This window comes from Pyricularia oryzae, chromosome 4, assembly GCF_000002495.2.
Source record: "Pyricularia oryzae 70-15 chromosome 4, whole genome shotgun sequence".
Classification (NCBI taxonomy): domain Eukaryota; kingdom Fungi; phylum Ascomycota; class Sordariomycetes; order Magnaporthales; family Pyriculariaceae; genus Pyricularia; species Pyricularia oryzae.
The window spans coordinates 3,574,949-3,597,097 of record NC_017851.1 but is presented as its reverse complement, the minus strand read 5'-3'; the positions used below and the strand labels follow the sequence as shown (position 1 = coordinate 3,597,097).

Here is a 22,149-nt window from a genome sequence, read left to right as displayed (position 1 = left end):
TTGCACTCGCTGTAGAGTAGGCGGGTCTAGTGGGGCCGCCACGCGCGCCGCGTCTTCAGTCTTCACTGCAACCAGCAGCTTGAATATTTTGGCAGTTTCATCTTCCAGGTACCTCACTCAATAGCCGCCAAGCCATGACGACAATGACGAACATGAATTGATTGAATTCAACCACGTCAAGACCACATCCCGAAATTGTCTCCTGGAATATCGCTGCAGACCTTTGGGCTCGCAAACATGGCTACGGATCTCGAAGTCCCCACCGAGGCGCCACCACTGCATGCCTCGCCCTCTGTTAGCGACAGCAGCGATGACGATGACGACAGCAGAGGTGGCGCGTCGGCCGCCGACTCGCAAGTGGAATGGCTAGCTACAGGCCGCGCGCGCAGGTCCACGGCCGGCAATCGCATGAAGAGCATGATTGCGCAGGAGGCGGCCGCAGCCGGGGTGGGCGGCGACGAGGGCGACTCAGACCTGGAGCTCCTGTTTGCCGAAGCGGATGACGACGAGGGCTTCAGCGACAACGCTGACCGAGACGACGGCTCCGACGCGCAGATGGACTCGAGCTCGGACGACGACGACGACGCCAAGGAGGGCGACGACGAGCTCGAGGGCGAGAAGGAGCTGGAGAAGATCGCAAAGGAGAAGCGCGCGGCTGCAAAGAAGCGAAAGGCACAACAGGTGATACCGGCAAAGTTCCGCAAGCGCGTGCGCATAGAAAGCACCCCGTCGACGCGGGCCGGGTCTGAGCCTGCGGCGCAGTCGTCATCGCATCATCTGCCTAGACGGCAGGTTGTACCTGCGCCTCCTCCCCGGCCGAAGAAGAAGAGTGAGCGGACGAGCTGGCTTCCAAGTGCGGCGGATATGCCCACAAGAGCATCGGAGCGGTCAACGACACGGATGAGCAAGGAGCAGCTGCACCAGCAAATGGTGGAGCGAGAAGTCAGGCGGAAGAAACAACTAGAGCAGCAAGAGAAAAAGGCGAAGCGACTCGAAGCACTGAAGAAGCCCCCCATGACGCAGGCCGATAGGCTGCGCGAGGCGGAGCTAGTGGAGAAACGCAACTCGAAGAGTCTAAATAGATGGGAAGAGGCCGAGAAGCAGAGAGAGGAGGAACGGGAGCGCAAGCTGGCTGCGCTATACAACCGAACCTTGGAGGGCCCTGTTGTTACATTCTGGACCGGCATCATGGAACTTAGCGAAGGACAGATGAAGAACGTGGGCAGGATGGTTGCGATGGAGGAGAAGGCACCACGGAGGAAGAAGCAGCCTCCTCCCGCAGCCCCGGCTGCAAGTATCTCCACATCCACGGAGAAAGACCCGGGTACTGCTCCCAATACTGTAGTGCCCGGAGCTGCCACGACTGAGGTTGACGCCGACCAGCAGATGAAGAATGCACCCCCGGTGGCGGCTGAACAGTCCGAATCCACCGAAAAGCCGATCGCGACACCGGCGTTGGCAGCTCCTGTTTTCCACCAGGCTGTTTTCCAACCGATTGACCTTCCAGCAGAAAATGTACCTGTAGAAGCTACAGCAACACCCCTTCCAAGTAGCGTGCTCGCCCCTCCTGTGAGCATGATGACACCGCCCCCAATTGGTGCTGTTCAAGGTCCCATGCAGATGCCGGGCCTCTCGATTAATCCAGGGGTCGTGTCTAACGTCCTTGCTCCTCCAAATCCCTCGCAAGGAGAGCTATCTCTGGTGCCTCCTACTTTGACTACCACAGCTACGGAACCCGTGCCTAAGGAGACAGAAACCGCACCTATACAGTCACAACCCACGCTGCCGCCACCACAATTGCCCCCAAAATCTCACTCGGAGGCCCCAAAGACGGCATCCACCCAAGAGCCAGAAAAGGATCCGTCACCGCCAGAGGATAAAGATCCAACTGCGGCCAAGACGGAGTCGGAGTCAAGTGTCAATGGAAGGGTCACCAGGAGCTGCATTGTACTGCAGAACTTTGACGAAGAAGCGATCAAGGACAAGACGGTGCAAACTCAAATACTGTTCGGGCGGAAGTTTACCAAGCTTGCCAGTAAGTTGCAACCTGCACATCACCCAACTATGCTGGTTCGTCCAGAACTAACATAACTGACCGCCTGATAGAGCCTGGACATGCTCCTCACTGCGTTATTACGAACCATGTGGCAAAGTACAGGGATCCTAAGACGGGCCTGCCATTTGCCAACATGAACGCCTACAAGGAGATCCGTCGGTTGACCGAGGGCGACTACAAGTGGAGTAGCATTCTGGGGACATGGGCCGGTACTGGGGAACTCGCTGCGAAAGGCGTGCCGAACCGCTTTCTTCACGGCGGGCCGAAAGAAGAGAGCCCACCGCCCGCCATCGCTGAAGTTCAAACCGACAGAAACTTGCCAGCCGTGCCACCCCATCCTGCAGAATCAAAGGTTTTGCCAACAACCCCTGCACAAGCATCTAAGCAAGCCCCAAATATACCACGGGCGATACCTGCGCAGGCCCCTGTGCCCTCTGTCAACCCTTCTTCTTCAAGTGGTCCTATAGCTACCGCAAGCACTGGTACTTCTCACATAGGTGTCAGCACCCAAACTGTACCTCCTCTGCGGCCCGTCTCGTCAACCCTAACGACGAAAGTCGATACATCGACTGTAAAGGCTTCGCCAAAAATCAATCCTCGACTTGGACCGCCTACCAGTGTGCCTGTGCCCACGTCAGCACCAGAAACTCAGTTTACACCAACACCAAATGCGACCGCATTACCAAAGTCTCAACTTCCATCAACACCAAACGTGACCGCAGCAACACCCTCTATGCCTGCAAATACAGTCCCGAAGCTACCTGAGCCAAGCCCAGCACCAATTTCCCCTGCTCCCACTCCAGCGCCCGGCTCAGATGTAGTGCCTTTTGGTCAATCTTGATGATAGCAGGCGTGCTCGAACATGGGCGAACCGTCTACTACTTTTAGGTCCCGAGCATCAGGGCTAGTCTCAGGGTATTCATCATCTTCTCCCAAGGGGGAACATTTATTTAGACTACGAACACATCAGCGAATACCCTGTCCTGTTTAACAATCACTGAACGGGCTACCCTCTGCAATTTTTTGAACTGATCAGGTTGGTGTCAGCACCTACAGTATACAGGGAAGGTCCTGCTGGCCTTTGTGAAAAAAAAAGATAAAGCGTGTTCAATGCGGTGCGTCGTTTTTCATGTCCATCACATGCAACTCAACTAGGGGAAGTTTAGAATTGTGTTCCCTATCCGCCATGACCGTCCTGTCTTTGAGGCGCCAATCAACTGTCTGCCCGGGACCATCTTGTCCTTGGCACGCCAGCTGCTGCTGCGATGTCACCTCGCAGTTGTAGTAACCGCCCTTGACTCCATCGTCGATAAAGTGCGCCCTGTTGAACCCGAGCCTGTCCGTCACGGTGACATTCTGGAAGAACGCGTAGAGCCTGTTCCTACCGTCCTCCGACATGAGATACAGCCTCTTGGTCCCGCGCTCCAGGTAAAAGGTGTCACTGGCGGCGTTGCACCCTGATCCCGGTCCCATAGTGCGCGTTGCGCCTCCGTCGGCGGTGGTGGCGCCCGTCTCGTCCGCCTTCAGGGGCAAGACTGCGGCGGGATGCTTGCCTGCGAGGGCAGGAGAGATCATCTCCAAATGAAAGGACACGTCCGGGATCCTCGGGGGCAGTGGCATGTTGCGAGCTTCGCCAGCGCCGATGCCAATGTGTGTCAGGTCTTGGACAAAGCGGCGTTCTGTGCTGGCCGAGTCAAAAGCTCCGTGGGGGGCGGCAGCGACTAAGCAAATGGGTAGACCGATATACAGGAGGGTGGGTAACATGTTGGGCATTTGCGAGGACTGAGGATTTTAGTTTACAGAGGAAGTTGCAGAGTTTGTTGACGTAGCCTATAGCTATAACTGTTGGCTTGGTCTCTGTAATTCCTAATACAAAGATGGACTGGGTACAAGGCACATATATATGCTGCGAGCGCAGGGTCAACTATTCAGAGCTTCGAACCTAATATCATGCACGTAGTGGGGGGAAAACATATTCAGCCACTCTCAATCGAGGTCCGGGGTAGCGTATACTTTGCACTAGTCTAGACTCAAAAAGAGTAACATGGAAACATTCACTCATGGGCTCCCGGTTCAAAGCAGTGACTTTTCATTATTTGACGGGATCTGGCCTCGCCTGGTTTTGACTCGCCGAGCAGTTTTCATGGTCGAATTCGCGGTCTTCATGACTTTTAGCCCAACTGCCTCCGATTGCCCACCTGAACCCCTGAACGCCGATACCATGCTCGAGTAACCAAATCGTCTAGTAGAAAAAGCCAATGATCTTGCCAGCGACGTGCTTGCGCCTGGCCTCCTCGTGGTCCATGATACCAGCCGAGGTGGTGAGGATGACGTAGCCGAACTGACGGGCAGGCAGCAGCTTGACGACCCACTTCTCGAGGTCGGCAAGGCGGACGTTGTACCTGGGGGAGATGACACCAGTCTTGTTGAGGCTACAATCAGATGCTTGTTAGTTTAGGTTACGGACTGAGGGAATCTCGGGTATGTTGCCACATACCGGCCGTTGAGCTGAACAACGATCTTGCCGGAGCGGTGGTCATCGAGCTCCTCGAACTCGCCAATGTAGCCTATAAACAAGAAAAACTTGTCAGTATGTTGCGAAAGACTAAACGCTGTACTTCATTGGGTGATTCCGAGAACGTGTAAGATTCCTTCGCAAGATTTATCTATCGGCAACTTAAAAGACTCGGGTCGTTGGTGATTGAGACCATCGTCCAGTTATCATGCCGAATAAGGTAGGTGAACTGGCACGGAACCAGAGAAAAACATAAAACTCGACATACCGTGCTTCTGCATGACGCTCAGGAACTTGGTGATGACCTTGGAGCTGGGCCTGATCATGACTTGGCGCTTGCCGGCCTTCTCGGCGTTGTTGATGCTCTTCAAGGCATCGTTAAGGACGGAGGTGCGGACCATTTTGGCGGTGGTGTGCGGGTTGTGCGGAGATTCTCAAATCGCGATATGGGAAATGAGGTATCTGCCGTATAGATTGTGGAAATGTTAGCCATCTAGAGGCTTTCGAGCCATGGAGAGTGCCCTGTTTTGACATGATCTTTGTCTGCGAGGGTTCTGCCGGCTCGTTTCCGAAGGAGAGATGCGTATCACGGCCGCGTGTCGGGCCTGGACCACATATCAATCAATCATCGTCGTTGTTCATCCTCCCGTCCTCCTCTGGTCGCGGTGTCCAGGTTCTATACGAGATTCGAGATGCGGCCGACGACGGCACGTCCGTGATTGCTCTCTCCAGCCTCCGCGACTGGCAAATCCTGCAATCAAATTTTCAAGTCATTTTGCGCGATATTTGAAATATCACATACCTCGGTAATTGTCCTTTGACGATGGTTGTGAGTTGATTGAGCAAGGAAGCGAGCTGAGCAAAGTCCAGACACCAAATTCACGGGAGGAAGTTTTTGTCTTTGCTTGGGTGGGCTGGGCAAAATTTCGACTCCACTTTAGGGCACACATTTGGGAAGGCACGAACATCAACTCAATGACTAAGCCTTAGAGGGGCTGTCCATTTTCCCCCATCCCACAATCCACCCTCCAAAAGTTCGTCGCGATCTCCCTAGGATCTCAATTGTACGCAACTTTTCTCCTAACACCAAAAAACAATCATCTTACGATCTCTTCGAGGACGTACGACACCGAAAAAGAACCACCAAGATGGTACGCCGGAATCCCTTGCGATCATGAACCTCCGCCTTCTGCCGAATCGGCTCGGGCCATAGCTTGGCGGCGGCTCTAGGAAACCCTCAAAGTTGAGAGCTGGACACCAAGCTAACATGTAGCCTTTTTGTTTCATATACAGTCGGACGTAGAAGAGAACAACGCCCCCGAGGTCTCCGAGGAAGTCGAAGTCTCCGCAGATGCCTCCAAGGGCTCCATGTCTGTTCTGGACGCCCTCAAGGGTGTTCTGAAGCTCGCTCTCATGCACGACGGTCTTGCCCGCGGTCTCCGTGAGGCTTCCAAGGCCCTCGACCGTCGCCAGGCCCACATGTGTGTCCTGAACGAGGCCTGCGAGGAGGAGGCTTACAAGAAGCTCGTCATTGCCCTGTGCTCCGAGCACAAGATCCCCCTGATCAAGGTGCCCGACGGAAAGCAGCTCGGCGAGTGGGCTGGTCTCTGTAAGTTGCAGTCACAAGGGGTATGGACGAAATTCTGTGTAGTGGCTGATAAATAATCCAAATAGGCGTTCTTGACCGTGAGGGCAACGCCCGCAAGGTCGTCAACTGCTCCTGCGTCGTTGTTAAGGACTGGGGCGAGGAGTCCCAGGAGCGCAGCGTCATCCTCAACTACTTCCAGACCGAGCAATAAGCTACGAATCATGAAAATGGGAAATTTGTCTTTTTGATATCCTGCATGGGGCGTTCACGATACCGGGAGTCACGGAGGGCATGGGTGTTTTTCGAGACGGATGCCGGTTCGGATGTACTCTAGCTTTTCCAGGCTGGCATTGGGACTCGGTCGGAAGGGTTTTAGAAAGGCGAAACACCGTTCATTCGGGCCTGGGAATAAAAAAAGCAATAACAAAAGTTGATGACTTGGACGTTTTGCGTGTTGCATTGATTGGTATGACACTAGACTATGACACTATCGCGATACTATTTCCTCCCTTCGACCATGATGATGTGGTAGCCAAACCCAGTCTTGGCCTCGCCTATTTTTGGATTTGACGTAGTGCTGGGCTCAAGCGTGTAGGCAACTGCCTCGAACTCGGCCTTCAAGGTTCCTTTAGCTTTCCATCCAAGAGCGCCGCCTTTGAACGTGTTGGCCGTCAGTATGTAATGCTATTCACGTGACTTGTGTATTTTGTCATCTTACCTTGTCTGCCCTTGTCTTCCGAGTATTCTCTGGCTACTTCGTCGAACTTGGCACCATCTCGAATTTTCTGAAGGGCTTCTTCCTTCTTACTGTGCTTCTCACACTAAGGAATAAAACTTTTATCAATGGCTATTCCCCCCACGAGAGTTCTGAGGGATTCATATGAAGACTGGATAAGGCCTAGGTATGTACATACAAGGATGTGTCGCACGTTTATCTGCTGTGCTGCTTTGACCTTTTTCTCTTCCTTTGCGCCCGCGTCTTTGCTGCCTTGCCCCTTTTTGTCAGCGGGCTTTTTCTCGTTCGTCTTCTTGCCCATGATTGATTCGGTACTCTTTGTTACGTTATGAGTGGTCGATACAACTAAACTGCTAGGTAGTAACTTTAATAGGTAATATGTAGGTCAAGTACCGGTAAGTTTGAGGTAACGTTCGACCTAGCTCCAGGTTCACTTGAAGCCCCTCTATAAAACTCGGCCCCGCGTTCGCAGTAGATCTACTGCCAACCAACAGACCCTAACCCTAAGCACTGCTGCACGCTTACAGGAACTCATAGCCCCCAACCACTTTGTCTGTGCTTAGCCAACGACCCATGGAGCATTCAGGTATGTCCAGGTGACTTGTAGACATGAGTACTTCCCACCAGAAGCCACATTCCTTGATCAAAGAATTGGCACACGCTCACAACTTTACCTGAGACTCAACGCAGACCTCCGACCTTGCCTCATGGTCTGCCCCTGCTTGAATTTCTCATGGGTTGACGGGGTTTGGAAGTGTTGGTAGCCAATTTTGAGACCAACAGATACCAACCATTGTTCATACTCAAGTTTATCTCTCATCTTTCTGTTCTTCCATGCTAGAAAATTCTCATGGCTCCTCAAAGACTTGAGCCTGTCTGCTTCAAAACTCTCGTACACCTTCCAGTCGTCCAGCTGCGAAGGTTTGGGGATGGTCCTGAGTTCTTCCAAAGGCATCTGCTCTGGCACCCGCTCAAGGACTAGTGCCAGACGGTAGATCTCGGTGTCTTCGTCCAACTTCTGGCCGTACTGTACAATTTTGTATCTAGACTCCATACGTTAGCCAGGTTTCATACTGGTTCCCGGATGAGATTTTGCGCACAGCCCATCATATCGCAGTCCTGCGATAGGAGCAAGAGCGCTCCGCAGCTGACAACCGCGCAGAATTCGAATCTGTTGGCCAACTTGCGTCATCAAGGAAACATGCATGTCGGAAGCCGAAAAGCTCTCTCTCTGATAGACGGTGTGTCCATCTCGGAGCCTCCGTTCTCTGCCAGAGAGGAGCGGCAGCACAGTAATTCCATATTGACCTTTGGTTGGAATCGGAGCCGTGTTGCCCACAATGCCGTCACGGTGAGCGCAAACAATGTTTAGCCACCACCTACAGATGAATTAGAAAGCTTCGTCTTATGAAGCACGGGAGGCGTGATTTGAATACGTGTGACACTCACTGGCCCGGTGTGAACTGTTTCGTCCCCTCCATCTCCGAGGGCATCTGAGCAGCCTCTTCAGTTCTCTACAGCGAAGAGCTTTCAACAGCGCCGGGCGTTGTAGGGCCAGTGAAGGCGAGTGCCCGCATATGGGGACTATTTAGGAACTTGTGATGCCTGACCCGATCCAGGGACACGTACATCTCCCTGAAGCGCCTTGTCCATTGGCGTTGCAGGGAGCTGGCTGCCGTTCTTGCCGCCACAAGATTAACAGGTATCGGTGGTGCAGGCTGATTGTAGGGGTCGACGAGATCTTCGATGAGCTTGTCAAGCCGCGCATCCCGGACAGCATCAATTCCAATTAGCAGTTCCGCTGCGCCATGTGCCTCCATTCCGAGTAAAGCATTGAGAATAGCTAGGAGAACACCCTCCCGTGGGCCCATACATTTATGCTCCACGAGAGACGCACGAACAGAATCTGTCAGTTTTAGCAAGGCTGGAGCCGTCCAGAAGATATCATTGACTTGAATGCCGTCTTGGTATGTTGTATGCTTGGCCTCGCGGTGCAAGGCATCTTGGCCCTCGCTGAAAGCAGTCAGTCTTCTTGCATGGGCAGACTGTGCATAACCACTAGAGCTATGAGGCATTCCGGAGAACGTCAACCACAGAAAGTGCACTTGTTGAATGCGATTATCGACACCTGTTCGTATCCAGGGACTGGAAGTTAAAGACTAGAGCTTTCCTTGATGCCGAGAGAATTTACTTGTATCAGAGAATAAGGCAGATGCTTGAGCAGCATCAAGTAACATTATGATTGTATTCTGAGCAGCCACAAATCATCAGGAAATATCAACAAGATACCTAGGTGTTTTCTTAGGTATCCGTTGTTAGTTGACTTGGTTAACTTGGTATTGTTAAACTGAAGCAAGTGAAGCAAATGCTCTAGAGGGCTAGGCAAATCTCAGCCTTTGCCTCCTGTGTCTGACTGCCCTATTGCTTCCTACCTGATTCTGTACATCAGGGAAGGTGAATAAGGTACGGAAGGTAGGTACCTACCAGGTAATAAGAAGCAGGTATGTCAAGAGAGGTCTGACCGGTACCGCCTTGGTACCGCCTTGGTATCGCCTTGGCGGTAAATCAAGTCGTCAGATGCAAGAGGTAAACGTCAACTAAACCCCACTTTTATTTCAACATCATTTTCACCGCCTTCCCTAGAACCCACTCATGCACGCTATCGCGGGGTTTACTGACGGCAGAAAAGTCGCGAATTTGATAGCTCTTTCTCCAGTCTCGACTTGCATTGGCAGTGCAGCAATCTGCACAAAACAATTGGAAGTCTTTCACTTCTTCCTCAGATTGCCTTACCTGAAATTTACCACTCCGGAGTTCTTTCTGCATATTCTCTCGTGAATTGCTCACTTTATTTTACCCCAAACTGCAATTTCGTTATTTGCAAGCGCACCTCTCTTGTGATCAATAGCACAGTACTTTCCTTGCCAAAGGTGAGGAGGTCGTCAGGTGGCCCATCATGGCTCACCAGAGCGAACCTGCGTCTACACCTATTGCGAAGGCCGACAATCAGCTTCATCACCAGGTTCTCACAGCTTCTCATATCGCTTCTGCACGCAATGCATCAGAAAAGCGCCTGGGAATTCTGCATTTCGCCTCTCCTATCGACTATGGCTGGAATGGTGATATCAGGAAGCGGTATGTGCTCATTGCCTCAACCCATTCACCTAAAACTCACCGTGGCTTTCAAGTTCATTTCATACCATTGGTCCCCAGGCCACAAGTGACTTGAGCTCAATCAAGTTTCGCATGGATTATTGAAGTTTCAATTCGCAAGTCATGGTTGCAAATACTAAAGCTCACTGAATTTTATCCTCAGCTACACGGATTTTCAAGTTTTTGAGGTTCGCAAAGACGGCAGTGTCATCCACCTGAGTGATTTCCAGCAAGCTGCCAGGCGACCTCCTCAAGTATGTCCATCGCCCCAGTTATCATCTTGCAATTTGGTCCCTATAACGGGAGACTTGGTTGCTAGTAAAACTCGACACAGTCACGCCCAGAAGCTGACGCAGCTTCCAAGTCCTCTCACCCAAATGGTAACTTGAATGAGCTGCCTGTGGCGAAGGGAAAACCTAGCCCGAAGGAGGCACCAGCAGTCGTCGAAGCGACTTACCATCCCATTTCCGATGAGGACACTGCTCTCTTGTGTGAGCTGCTGGGCAATGATGCTACAGAACAAGTGATCGACCTGGACAAAAAGGTTCAGGCCAAAGATGGGTCAAGTCGGGGTGTGATAATCAAGTTCCCATCCATCACAGACCGCGCTTTGCGCACCAAGGTTCATCAGGAAGCTAGACGAATCTTTAACTCACGGATTGAGACTCAAGTCGGAGAGGAAGGTGTTATTAGCGCACGCGCGTTTGCGTCCCAGCAGGGTCAGAGGCGTAATGCCAATGGCCCCCGTGGATCTCGAGATGGTTGGCGAGGTGGAAGTCGAGCAGAGCCTCGTCCCCCGCGGGCCCAGTACCTTCACTTCACCCTCTACAAAGAAAACAAGGACACGATGGATGCGATTAACCATATCGCCAGGCTTCTCAAGATCAAAGCCTCTAATTTTGGGTTCGCCGGTACTAAGGATCGGCGTGCCGCCACAGTCCAGCGCGTTAGTGTGTGGAACAAGGACATCAAGGAACTGAACACGCTGAACGACAAGATGTCGGGCATCAGGGTGGGCGACTTCTCCTACCAGAAGAAACCCATGCAGCTTGGGCAGCATGGAGGCAACGAGTTTGTCATTGCGATTAAGAATGTCGAGTCTCCCCGGCTGAAAGATTACTCCATTACCCACCGTCTTAGGGTGACCGAGGAGTGCGTCCAACAGGCGCTCGACAGCATTGCCAACCGAGGCTTCATCAACTATTTTGGTCTTCAGCGATTCGGCACCCATGCCATAGGCACACAGGAGATTGGCATGAGGATCCTTAGAGAGGATTTTGTCAGCGCCGTCAACGGCATCTTACACGTGGACGAAGAACTTTCGGTTGCTGTCGCAGAGGGTAGCAACGACGGTCGCTTCCATCGTGATGAGTTCGACCGTGCACGAGCAATCACAATGTGGAGGATGAGCAGAAAGTCAGATGCCGCACTACGCATCCTGCCCAAGAAGTACAACGCTGAGAACACTCTCATCAAGCATCTGGGACAAGCCCCCAACGATTTCACCGGAGCTCTGATGCACATCACCCGCGGCCTCCGGATGCTTTATATTCATGCTTACCAATCTTTCGTCTGGAACTTTGCAGCCAGCAAGCGTTGGGCATTGTACGGGGACAAGATTATTGCTGGCGATCTGGTGCTTGTCCAGGCTGATGAATCACCTATTACGCAGCGTGGCCCTGTCGAGGACATGTCTGAGGAGGTTAACCAAGAAGAAGAAGAGTTTTATCAGCGGGCTAGGCACATCACGGAGAAGGAGGTTGCGAGCGGACGCTTCACAATCTTTGACGTCGTCCTCCCTGCGCCAGGTTTCGATGTCATCTACCCTCTGAACGAGATTGGTCAATTCTACGTCGACTTCATGAAAAAGGAAGAGAACGGTAGGCTCGATCCCTACAACATGCGTCGTAAGCATCGCGAGTACAGTATGAGCGGTCACTACCGAAAGCTCATGGCAAAGTTCACCGCCACACCAATGTTTGCTATTCGCCCCTATGTGAACGACGAGGAGCAGATGCATCCCACTGACCGGGACTTGATCGAGTGGCGCAAGGCCCAGGAATCCCCTCAGCAAGAGAAGACTGCTTCAGCATGGAACAGCTTTGCAGAAAATGCAAAGAAATTTGACGCAGCTACAGAGGGCGAAATGCGCCGTCGGCGCAGTGATTCACCGCCTACGGAAACCCGCATTAACGATGCATGGGTCGAGACCGGTTTCGAGGGTGGCAAGCGGATGAAGGTCAGCGACCCGATCAAGCTTGAGCACACCCAAGTCAACAAACCTGACTTTGGAGATCAACTCAACGCGGTAGTCAAGCCTGGAGAGGCCTCTGTCAGTCTTACCGGCATAGAGCAAACAACTGCACCCAGTGTTGAGGCTACGCAGGATATTGAGATGGGTAACACAGTACCAGTCCTTGATGAAAAAGGTACTCAGCCGTGCCATGGCACAGATGAGAACAGTCAGAGAGCCAAGGCACCTGACCTTATGAGCTTTTTGCACAAACAACTCGAGTCGGCAGGATCCAATACGCTTGAGAACTCGGCTCAAGCACCTGATACAGACTCAGGTGCTTCATTTGGAAGTAGCACAAACCAACCTGCCACCGGTAACAATACTGTCAGCACGATCTCCGCACCGACTCAATATTCTTCATCTACAACATCAAACGAAGCACCCAAGCCGCCTCTGCTCAATGTTTTCACCAACGTTGATAAGTACATAGATCCGGCGCACTCCGCCGTCAACGTTTCCGGGAACTTCGCCCATACCCACTCCTGCCTTGAGGGCGAATCCAAAGAGGATGTCAAGATTGCTGTTGTGCTCAAATTTGCACTCAGTTCCAGCAGTTATGCTACCATCTGCATCCGAGAGATGACTGGGCAAGGCAACTAGCGGAGGCGAAAAATTCGTGAGTTTTGTCAGCGACAAATTTCTGGCATCCTCAGGTACCCAAAGCATGCCACTCAAGACACGTTTGCTGCCCCAGAAGGAAAACCGCGCGGATCTGCCGATGCTTGCTTCCAGAAGCATTTTCCAAGGTGCTTCTTGATCTGTAGCAGTTTTGTACGAGTATATCAAGTCGACATAAATGCTTGTTCTGCGCATGAGCGGGAAGCTACTTCACTCCGCCTCTGGCCTCCGCGCTACTCATTCAATCTCGGCCAAAAGGCACATCCTGCTGTCACCAGACCGTCATTACCGGTGTAAATCTTGGTATTTTCCGTCTCACTATTGAATATGGCTGAGCGGGACCATACCATGCCTCTGAACTTCGCTAGTTTGGACTGCCTAACAAGGGCACATCCCTTCGATGGTGAAACTGTCTTTTTTTTTCTTTGCCAATGGAACGAGAGTTTTGTCATGAGTTGCTTATTGAAGGTATCAGAAAGTTTATTAATGTACGTGCTTAGGACTCACGTCCAAATATGTCATACCTTACGATCTTCCTCTTACGCAATAGGTACGGCGGCATGGGCTTTTATTTTCTTATAGAACGCAAGCATTCACAGGAGCCATGTGTGTAGAATAAATACCATTGTTTGTAAACCCGGTCACCACATTGCCTACTTCTGTTTTCTTTGGGGTTCGCCAGATAACTTAACGAGTCAGTGGTAGGATTGTTTGGAGTAACGAACAGAGACGCTCTCGCCAGGGCCTTGGATAAATACAATTATGTACACTTTTTACACACTCCGCTCTCTCTCTCTCTCTCTCTCTCTCTCTCTCTCTCTCTCTCTCTCTCTCTCTCTCTCTCTCTCTCTCTCTCTCTCTCTCTCTCTCTCTCTCTCTCTCTTTGCACTAAGAAGAGGAATATCTCAAAAGAGTAGGGCGCACGCCATGATTCATTTTGATTCTTTTAAGACATGGACCGAGTTGATCCGGAAATTAACAAAACAAAATTACACTCTTGCGAAACGCTAGGTCCCAAAATATAATAGCAACATGTTAGAATTGATCGAGTCCTCTTCGCAGAAGTGGACTGCTAGCTCCCAGGCTCAGTCAAGTACAGTGACTTGGCAGACCTGAGGTGTGGTTGGAACTTGTCAATCTCGGTCGCCTGGGCACGAAGTTATGAACCGGCCTCCACTGCCATTTCCCTCATAGGCAGCACGTCCAATCCCGTCTTGACTTCTGGGTCCCCCAAGAATTTTGTTTCTTTTCTTATATTTTGGTCGGGGAGTCTTGGCCCAGAAATCTCCTCAAATGTGGCTATAGGCAGTGTCCTGATGCTTATACTACCAGAAAGTTACCTGCACATGTCCATCACTCTGCAGGCTTGGCTTCACCCTTGTCGTCCCAGCCCCAGACTTGCGCGAGATAACGCGTCATGTTGACACGCTTAGACTTCATATCAACCATCCATGGGTGCTCAAGCATCCTCCAAGGGCTTGCTCTCCTTTGCGGATCCTTCTCCAGGCTATAATTTGGTAGAGAAAATGTCAGTGACTAAACAAGCTGTCGAGAAACACAGCCTAAGGGCGAGGACCGGGAACTCACCAGCACTCTATGAAATATTTGAAATTTTCACTCCATGAGATTTGAGCAGAAGGCTCGTCCTTCAGCTTGGGAATCGGCTGCCGCACGATGTACGTAAGTAGGTCAATGAGCCCTGCACGAGGTGCCATCTCAGTGCCGTCGGCCGGGAAGGGAAAGCGGTGTTGTGCAACCTCGAGTAGCGTGACGCCCGTTGACCAGACGTCCGATGTTATGGTGTAACTCTGGCCCGTGATGCGCTCGGGCGCCATGTAGTAGCTCGTTCCAATGAAGGTGTTTGCCTCGCCCTTGGTACCAAAGTCACCCGACACTCCAAAGTCGCAGAGCTTGACGTCACCGTTGCGGCAGAGAAGAATGTTGGAGGGTTTGATGTCGCGGTGAATAATCTTCTTCGAGTTGAGATAAGTCAGGCCTCGCAAAACACCTTCTGCAATCTTTCCGAGCACCTTCTCGCCCGTGCGTCCACCGAGTCGTTTGACTTCCTTGTAGATGCTGTCGAGGGATCCTCCTTCGCAAAATTCCATTGCGATAGAGATTGTTGCGGTAGATGGGTCCTCAAACGCGCCGTAGTATCTGCATATGTGTTCTGAAGCGCATTGGATGTTGAAATCCAACTCTCGCATGATCTGCTTCTTCACATCGGGGTCTGGGTTGGCCGTGATCACCTGATCATCTATGTCAGTGGGATCTCAAAGGTATACTCCCCGGATTGGTGGGACAACTAACCTTTAAGGCGAATACCGTCTTCCCTCCAGTCAGTTTGCACCTCGTTACAGCACCACCGGCGCCTTCACCTAGCCCTCCGAGCTCAACGATGCGCTTCTCCATGCTAGCAATCTTCCAGCCCTCCACATCGAGATCTTCGACGTCCGCCGTCCTCGCCTTGTCGATTGTCAGCTTGTCGAAATTCTCCAGTCCTTTCAGGTTGCCATCCTTGTCCATCCCAGCACCTCCGTCGCTCCTCTCTGAGTAAATCGAACCAACAGCTGAGGCGGGGTCGGGCGTTCCCTGAGGCCTCGTGGACCCTATGCCAAAGTGACTAGCAAAAGATAACGCCGAGTATTGCGAGCCGGCGCTGGTGGGGTTGGAAGTGCGACCATCAAGTGGTCCGAAGGAGCCCGAACGACTGTGGGCGGCGCTGCTTTCGCTACCACCAGATGCACTCTGGCCCTGTTGTGTGACTATGCTGGGCCGGCCTGGCGGCTGCTCATGCGGCGTCACAGAACTGCCCATAGGTGTTGCTAGATGTAGTGTTGGGAGGGGGGGCCGCCCCGGGGCGCCGCCGACCGGTTTCACATTTGGAGATGGAGGGATAGCCAGGCCGAGCCTGGGTGTGCGGGCACCAGCTGAGCGAGCTCCAGGTATCGCGGGCCTCAAAAGTGGCGCTGGGCTGGATAGAGTGGGAATCGTGGTGGCTGGCGGCGTGGGGACATCGAGACTAGATATGGGATTCTTCATTGTGAAACATTCGCAATGTTAGCAAATTCTTCTCGGCGATGAGATTGAGTAGCAAACAAGAATTATATCAGAAATTATGCAACGGGAAAAGGAAACGACCACGGTGTAGGCCGAGCCAAGGTGGGCATCCATGCCAATTTGGGGGCCGGCACAGGAGAGAGAACGTGCAATGTTCCGTCATGCGAGACGAACGCACGTCGGTGGGGAACCACAAGACGATGATACGAATGAGATGAAGACACTGGGCTCGGGAAAAAAGGAACAGGGTAGCAGCATACAGTAGCGGTCTCGCCGCCGTTGGCAGCTTCTTGATCGTGCATTTTCGGCGCTTTCCCTTGTATAGTGGGCGCAGCCGCCGGGGGCGCTCACAATGCCGTGTTTCTTTGCTGGCAGTGGAGAATTGAGATAACGGCAATTTGCGTGAGTGAGCTTTATCCGGATAGATGCGATTCTCCGGACCTGGGCAAGCTTAAGGTAGAAGGTTGAGCTGGATACCTAGGTAGGTGTTAGGTATATGTGTATGTCTCGTAAAGAAGCCCGGAGCCACCATGTAGGTGCCACCGACCCAGCGAACTGGTCTGAGAAGCCGGAGACGAGCGGGTACAGGTTTTAGTGAGACCCGGTGGGTTCGCCGACTTGAACGGCACCAAAGAGTGGTACCTAGTGTGAGGTGGGTTGCTGAGAAAGGGCCAAGTAGGTCGGCTATCTACCTACCTAGGTATCTACCTTAGGTACCTATACTCGGGTAGGGAGCCCGGTAAGGGAGGTAAGGTAAGATGAAGTAAGGTACGGAGTAGGTAGGTAGGTAAGCACTAAAACATGTAGGAGCTGGTAGAAACTAAATGCGACGTTGCCTTGCTGTGCTCAAGCAGCAGTAAGAATAGATAGGCAAGGTAGATACCTAGGTATGTTCTTAAGGCAAGTCGGGGCTACTAAATTTCGAAAAGCGGATTTGGTTGGACGTACGTTGGTCTGTCTCACTGTTGAGAAGGAAGAGGGAAGAGAGATAAAGAATGCGACTTACTGACGGTGACGGCCGCCCCAGGTGAGGGGCAGCAGGCAAAGCACACGCAACACGTCGCTTGCACCCGGCGGGCGGCACCACCACACAAGGATTTTTGGCTCCATCTTTCAGAGCAGTCTGGTTGGGTGGAGTGGCTCCCAACAGCAAAACACACACAGCACAGTGTGCTTGGATGCGGAGACTCCCCAGTTGCCTCTGTACTTTTACCGAACAAACAGCATAGCATAATTCATTCCATCAGTTGATCCAATCCCCGTCGGGCAAAGACCCTCGAGACCCGGCAGGGGCATCAACAACAAGTCTCGACTAGAACGGAGATGCATGCCACGCCACGCATCCAGTGGTATCACATTGAGTCAACAATCAATTGCCGCGCTCTCGTCTGCCAATTCAATTCTGGGGCGGGCCCGTCAGATTGGGGGCCGTCAAAATTGGACCGCCCAGCGAAGATGTGATGAAAAGAAGAAGCCAGGGGTGTTCAGGGCGGGGTTGAAAGGGATATCCCCAGAGCGAGCGGTTAGCTATAGCAGCGATGCGTGGTCGAGGCGCAGACATGCGCAAGGGAGTCATGCCGTCGTTTGCACGTTGGCAAGTTGGTTACGACGACGGCTCCAGGCGAATGCATGAAGAGGAATGTACGTAAGATTTAGGCCATTATTCATCTTACCACTGCTTCAGGCCGCATGCGAATATCCCCAAAGTCAAAGGCTGCAATTGAAACCTTTAACCGCATCTAGGAAGGTACCTTACCTAGGCACATGCATGAGAAAACCCCCAGCCACACAGAAAAAAAAAAAAAAAAAAGACATGCATTTTGGTTTGAACCCCTAACCCATAATCATTTTCGGCGAAACATACCCGCCAAGCCGCCTCAGGCCTCGGGATCCTGCCCGAAACTCTTTGAAATACTGTACTCGGCTCTACTATAATACGGGCAACCGTCTACCAAGCTGCCCATCACCGAGGCTGCCGCGAAGCTTGTCAGACAGGGTGTGATTTATGGTGCGGCCTGTGTGATCTGTGGATTTTCTCGTACCAAATGTTTCAATTCATCGATCAATTAATTGGACTGTACCTGAGTCGCCCACACCCAATGCAGGCGATGATACGGATACGTTGTCCCAACAAGTTGATCGCATCTCCAATCAAGCCCATCACGTCAGTCACTACAAGCCCCTATGTTAGCTAGCTTTTATCAATTTATTTTATTTTGTCCATCCGAACGTCGTATTTCTTCTGTTTGCTGTGGGGAGCGATGTGGTTGGCTGGGCAGGCAGCCGCGCGTCTAATATCATGTACCAGCTAAGAAACCTAGAACATAGTAACTATACCATATTTGTACAGTCAGTAGTACGGATATGTGCAAGCAGAGTGGAGGTCTTCAAACCCACCACGTCGTCTATGGTAGGTGGGCGGGCGGAGACCCGCCAAAGCGGGTTGCAAAAGAACAGGGTCCGCCAAATTTGGAGGACTACACCAAAAAGTACGAAAGTTACCTTCAACTCTCTATTTGGAGGCTTTTAGCATCCATCTGTTTATTAGACGCATCTCAATAACCTTAATAAAATTCAGTGGATTTCTTTGTTTGCTGTTGTTTTAGAAACTGTTATCGTTTGCCGTCCCGGTCATTTCGCAACCCATTTGCCGCTGCGCTGTTATTTCCTGTCCCATTACCTTAAAATAAGGTGTGTACTGTATGTACACATGCATACCGTGGTACAGGCAAAATAGTACTGTAATGGTACCTAGTCAAATTGGTACCTACTTGCTACTGTAGTTGGCTCTGTTTTCAGTGGAGGGTAGGCATAATGGACGTCCCGCTTTTATTATGGGTCAAGCGACAAAAAAAAAACCAAACACTACAGTTTCTTCAGAACTCTTTTTATAAGCTCTTGAAGTATTGTTAGGTGAATTTTTAGCTACGGCCAGGTTTCACAGTTCAAGATCAACATGGCAAAAATAAAGTCGCAAAGGCAGCTCGTCAGCATGACAAAGGATTCCTCACCAAGGCAGCCCGCCTCCGAACCACACTCGTCCGATAGTGACAGCTCTGATGAGGAATCGGATCATCTTGATGCCGTTAGCTCTCGCAAGAAGCGCAAGCTTTCAGTGGATTTTAGCCAAGAGGAGGGCGACGATGAGGATGATAATCAAGATGAGAGCGATGATGACGATGATGTCGATGAGGATGGCGGCAAAATGAAACAGCCTGTCGCAAAGCCTACTTTTGCATTCAATGCACCGTCCCGCATCAAACGCCACCCTGCCAAGGGAGATTCTGAGAGAATAGGAAAGGGGCAGCCTGTCACTGATGCCGAGATGGAAGATGCAGTTCAGAGCGTAGCCCAAGCGGCGGGCAAGAAAAGGATTTTGGCTCCAACGGACCAAAACACTACGTTCGAGTCCCTTGGTGTAGAGCCATGGCTTGTCCAATCTCTAGCGAACTTGGCCGTCAAGAGACCGACGGGTATTCAGAAAGGATGCATTGGTGAAATCTTGAAGGGGCGGGATTGCATTGGCGGCAGTCGAACTGGTTCCGGAAAGACTATTGCATTTGCTGTACCTATTCTGCAGAAATATGCTCAGGATCCATCTGCCATTTTTGCCGTTGTCCTGACTGCAACCAGGCAAGTATCCTACCCGCTGCTTCTATGCACTCCTCTTGATATTTATCGACCGTGTATTTGGGGTACCTTTGGCTGACTGAACAACTCACTTGACTGCGCGCAGGGAGCTTGCCCTTCAGATATATGAGCAGTTCAAGGCTGTGTCCTCACCGCACGTGCTCAAAGCCGCCTTGATAATAGGTGGCTCCGACATGCGGTCGCAAGCAATTGCTCTGGCTCAGCGGCCGAGTATTGTTATTGCTACTCCTGGTCGGCTGGCAGATCACATTCGATCATCAGGCGAGGACACAATTTGTGGTCTTCGCAGAGTAAAGTTCCTGGTTCTAGATGAAGCCGACAGACTACTGTCCTCTAAAGGGCCCGGCAGCATGCTACCGCATATTGACGAATGCATGGCTGTCTTGCCGCCCCCCGAGGATCGTCAGACGTTACTGTTCACCGCCACGGTGACGCCCGAGGTCCGCGCGCTCAAGGAAATGCCTACGCGGCCAGGCAAGGAACCTGTACATGTCTGTGAGGTAGACACGCAGGTCCTGGCTATTCCGGACTCGTTAAAGCAGTCATATATCCAACTGACGGTGACGCACCGGGAGCACTTCCTGCACGAGTTTCTTCTCACAGCTGCCAACACGGAGCGGTCTATAATCATATTCGTCAACCGCACAAGCACAGCCCAGTTCCTCCATCACTTACTGAGACTTCTGGACCACCGAGTCACGTCGCTGCATTCGAAACTGCGCCAGCAGCAGCGTATCGACAACCTGGGTCGGTTCCGTGCATCAGCAGCCCGCATTCTAGTCGCGACGGACGTTGCGTCGAGAGGTTTAGATATCCCCGAGGTTTCGGTTGTGGTCAACTACGATCTGCCACGGGACCCGGATGACTATATTCACAGGGTTGGACGTACCGCACGTGCCGGTCGCAAGGGTGAAGCGGTCAACTTTGTCGGTCAGAGAGACGTTGAGCTGGTCCTGGCAATCGAGAAGAGGGTTGGTCGGCCTATGGAGAAATGGGAGGAGGAGGGTGTTAACCTCGAAACCAGAGTGATTCGCGACTCGTTGAAGCTCGTGTCCGAAAAGAAGAGGGAGGCGCTTTTGAATATTGAGGAGAATAGGGAGGTAGGCGGACGGAGAAAAAGACAGAAGCTCAAGTTGGGGGCGGAATAATCTAGATGGTGTTGTGTTGGTGTGCATCAGCCTGTCACACACATGGCATCTATGTAAGACTTCAGTCATCGAAGCAGCGAGACTTTCTATATGGAGTCTGAAAACATAACACATAGTATATAACAAATATTCGATTTGAAGGTTTAGTCTATGTGGCCTGCGTGACCCTCTACTCTGTGCCGACTGCACTCACTCCACTTATCCGGGACCGCGATCCTCAAAACGACATAGAAACACGCCATTGAGGTGCAGGACATACATATATCGAGCGATCGGGTATAGGGCTGAGTCAACGCCCGAGACTCCGTGCCTTGCAGTATGCCACCCTCTTGTTATTGTCGGGCTTCGGCCTACTCGGACCTCCCATAGTTCCCATCAGGGCGGACCAGGGCGGACCAGGGCGGATAACATCAGCATCTAGCGCGCTTGAGGGGGGTCTGCACACCTCGGTGGACACGTGCATCTGTGTGCAGGGAATGCATCTGATGTGGTTGAGCGGAGACCCTGATCTCCCTTTTTTTTTTAATTAAAAAAATAAATCCGATTGTAAAACCCCGTCTTATTTCCACTTCGGAAGAGGAGGGGTGGGGTGTCCAATTGATTGCCAGAACAATACTCGTCATGCTATGTTTTGAAAGGGACGAAATAGGGGCTTGAAGGTTTCCCACCAAGGAGAGAAAAACAAGACTGGGAAGCCACAGCATCCACTGGCAGATTTGGGTTCACGTACTACGCAGTAGGTATACGACTCGTCCAACCCGAGATGAATCCCTTCTCCTCCCCAATTGCTCCAGAGCATAGCTACGTCAATCAAAACAGGGGAACAATGACAAAAGTACTTCGTCATTACTATATATCAGACGAGGTAATCGTAGACAAGCCGAGACGTGAAATGGGCCACCAAGGCCACCTCCAGCCAAACAAACCATCTGTTTGGGACACAAGTCACCAAAAAAAGAACCAAAAGAACGTGGTTTCGGCACTGAAATTTTATGCGGATGCACTTATAAAGGGATCTGTCAGTCCGAGGCCCTGCAGGATGCACAAGTGACACATCAGTGGTGTTGGGGCACCGTCAGTGCATTCTGATTCTATTTTCATCCCCACCAATAGCTAGGGGTAAGCAATTTATTTGATCTAATGCAATTCAAATAAGAAACACTGGAATAAGCTTCAAATTATAGTGGGAAGCTCGCGAGTGGCTATAGACCGTATTCACATAGTCAGATGGCCCGGGCAAAAGCGGGAACCGGGTGAATTCGCGACCTTTGGAGTGGGAATCTTGTTTTTTTTTTTTTTTTTTTCACTCTCCTAATAACAGAACCTCG

At 51.6% G+C, this 22,149-nt stretch overlaps 7 protein-coding genes across 8 annotated transcripts; 4 read left to right on the top strand and 3 right to left on the bottom strand.

The window, feature by feature from the left end:
* Positions 1-80: 80 nt before the first annotated feature.
* Positions 81-4,058, top strand: MGG_12827 (uncharacterized protein). Its single transcript, XM_003717037.1, has 2 exons — positions 81-2,035; positions 2,107-4,058. Exons 1-2 carry the CDS (start codon positions 238-240, stop codon positions 2,895-2,897), a joined length of 2,589 nt encoding a protein of 862 aa, XP_003717085.1. The 5' UTR covers positions 81-237; the 3' UTR covers positions 2,898-4,058.
* A 240-nt stretch (positions 4,059-4,298) lies between these two features.
* Positions 4,299-4,972, bottom strand: MGG_06479 (40S ribosomal protein S22; the record flags this gene model as incomplete). Its single annotated transcript, XM_003717036.1, has 3 exons — positions 4,299-4,488; positions 4,554-4,623; positions 4,840-4,972. 3 exons carry the CDS (start codon positions 4,970-4,972, stop codon positions 4,299-4,301), a joined length of 393 nt encoding a protein of 130 aa, XP_003717084.1.
* Positions 4,973-5,719: 747 nt separating this feature from the next.
* Positions 5,720-6,370, top strand: MGG_06480 (40S ribosomal protein S12; the record flags this gene model as incomplete). Its single annotated transcript, XM_003717035.1, has 3 exons — positions 5,720-5,722; positions 5,865-6,180; positions 6,246-6,370. The coding sequence occupies 3 exons, from the start codon at positions 5,720-5,722 to the stop codon at positions 6,368-6,370; spliced, it is 444 nt and encodes a 147-aa protein (XP_003717083.1).
* A 287-nt stretch (positions 6,371-6,657) lies between these two features.
* Positions 6,658-8,715, bottom strand: MGG_17180 (uncharacterized protein; the record flags this gene model as incomplete). The annotated part of the gene is made up of 6 exons (XM_003717034.1): positions 6,658-6,812; positions 6,878-6,980; positions 7,074-7,209; positions 7,792-7,938; positions 8,345-8,409; positions 8,506-8,715. The coding sequence occupies 6 exons, from the start codon at positions 8,713-8,715 to the stop codon at positions 6,658-6,660; spliced, it is 816 nt and encodes a 271-aa protein (XP_003717082.1).
* Positions 8,716-9,632: 917 nt separating this feature from the next.
* On the top strand, positions 9,633-13,756 carry MGG_06481 (tRNA pseudouridine synthase D). Its single transcript, XM_003717033.1, has 3 exons — positions 9,633-10,030; positions 10,212-10,302; positions 10,413-13,756. The coding sequence occupies exons 1-3, from the start codon at positions 9,852-9,854 to the stop codon at positions 12,942-12,944; spliced, it is 2,802 nt and encodes a 933-aa protein (XP_003717081.1). The 5' UTR covers positions 9,633-9,851; the 3' UTR covers positions 12,945-13,756.
* Positions 13,757-13,847: 91 nt separating this feature from the next.
* MGG_06482 lies at positions 13,848-16,985 on the bottom strand (the record flags this gene model as incomplete). Of its 2 annotated transcripts, XM_003717032.1 has the most annotated exons (4): positions 16,283-16,985; positions 15,273-15,998; positions 14,550-15,211; positions 14,316-14,469 (listed from the first exon to the last, which is right to left on the bottom strand). In XM_003717032.1, exons 1-4 carry the CDS (start codon positions 16,322-16,324, stop codon positions 14,316-14,318), a joined length of 1,584 nt encoding a protein of 527 aa, XP_003717080.1. In that variant the 5' UTR covers positions 16,325-16,985. The 2 variants fall into 2 exon arrangements, with proteins under 2 accessions (XP_003717079.1, XP_003717080.1); XM_003717031.1 differs by lacking the exon at positions 16,283-16,985 and having other exon boundaries at positions 13,848-14,469; positions 15,273-16,250.
* A 1,880-nt stretch (positions 16,986-18,865) lies between these two features.
* Positions 18,866-21,001, top strand: MGG_06483 (ATP-dependent RNA helicase DBP8). The gene is made up of 2 exons (XM_003717030.1): positions 18,866-19,655; positions 19,759-21,001. The coding sequence occupies exons 1-2, from the start codon at positions 18,979-18,981 to the stop codon at positions 20,819-20,821; spliced, it is 1,740 nt and encodes a 579-aa protein (XP_003717078.1). The 5' UTR covers positions 18,866-18,978; the 3' UTR covers positions 20,822-21,001.
* The last annotated feature ends 1,148 nt before the right edge of the window (positions 21,002-22,149 follow it).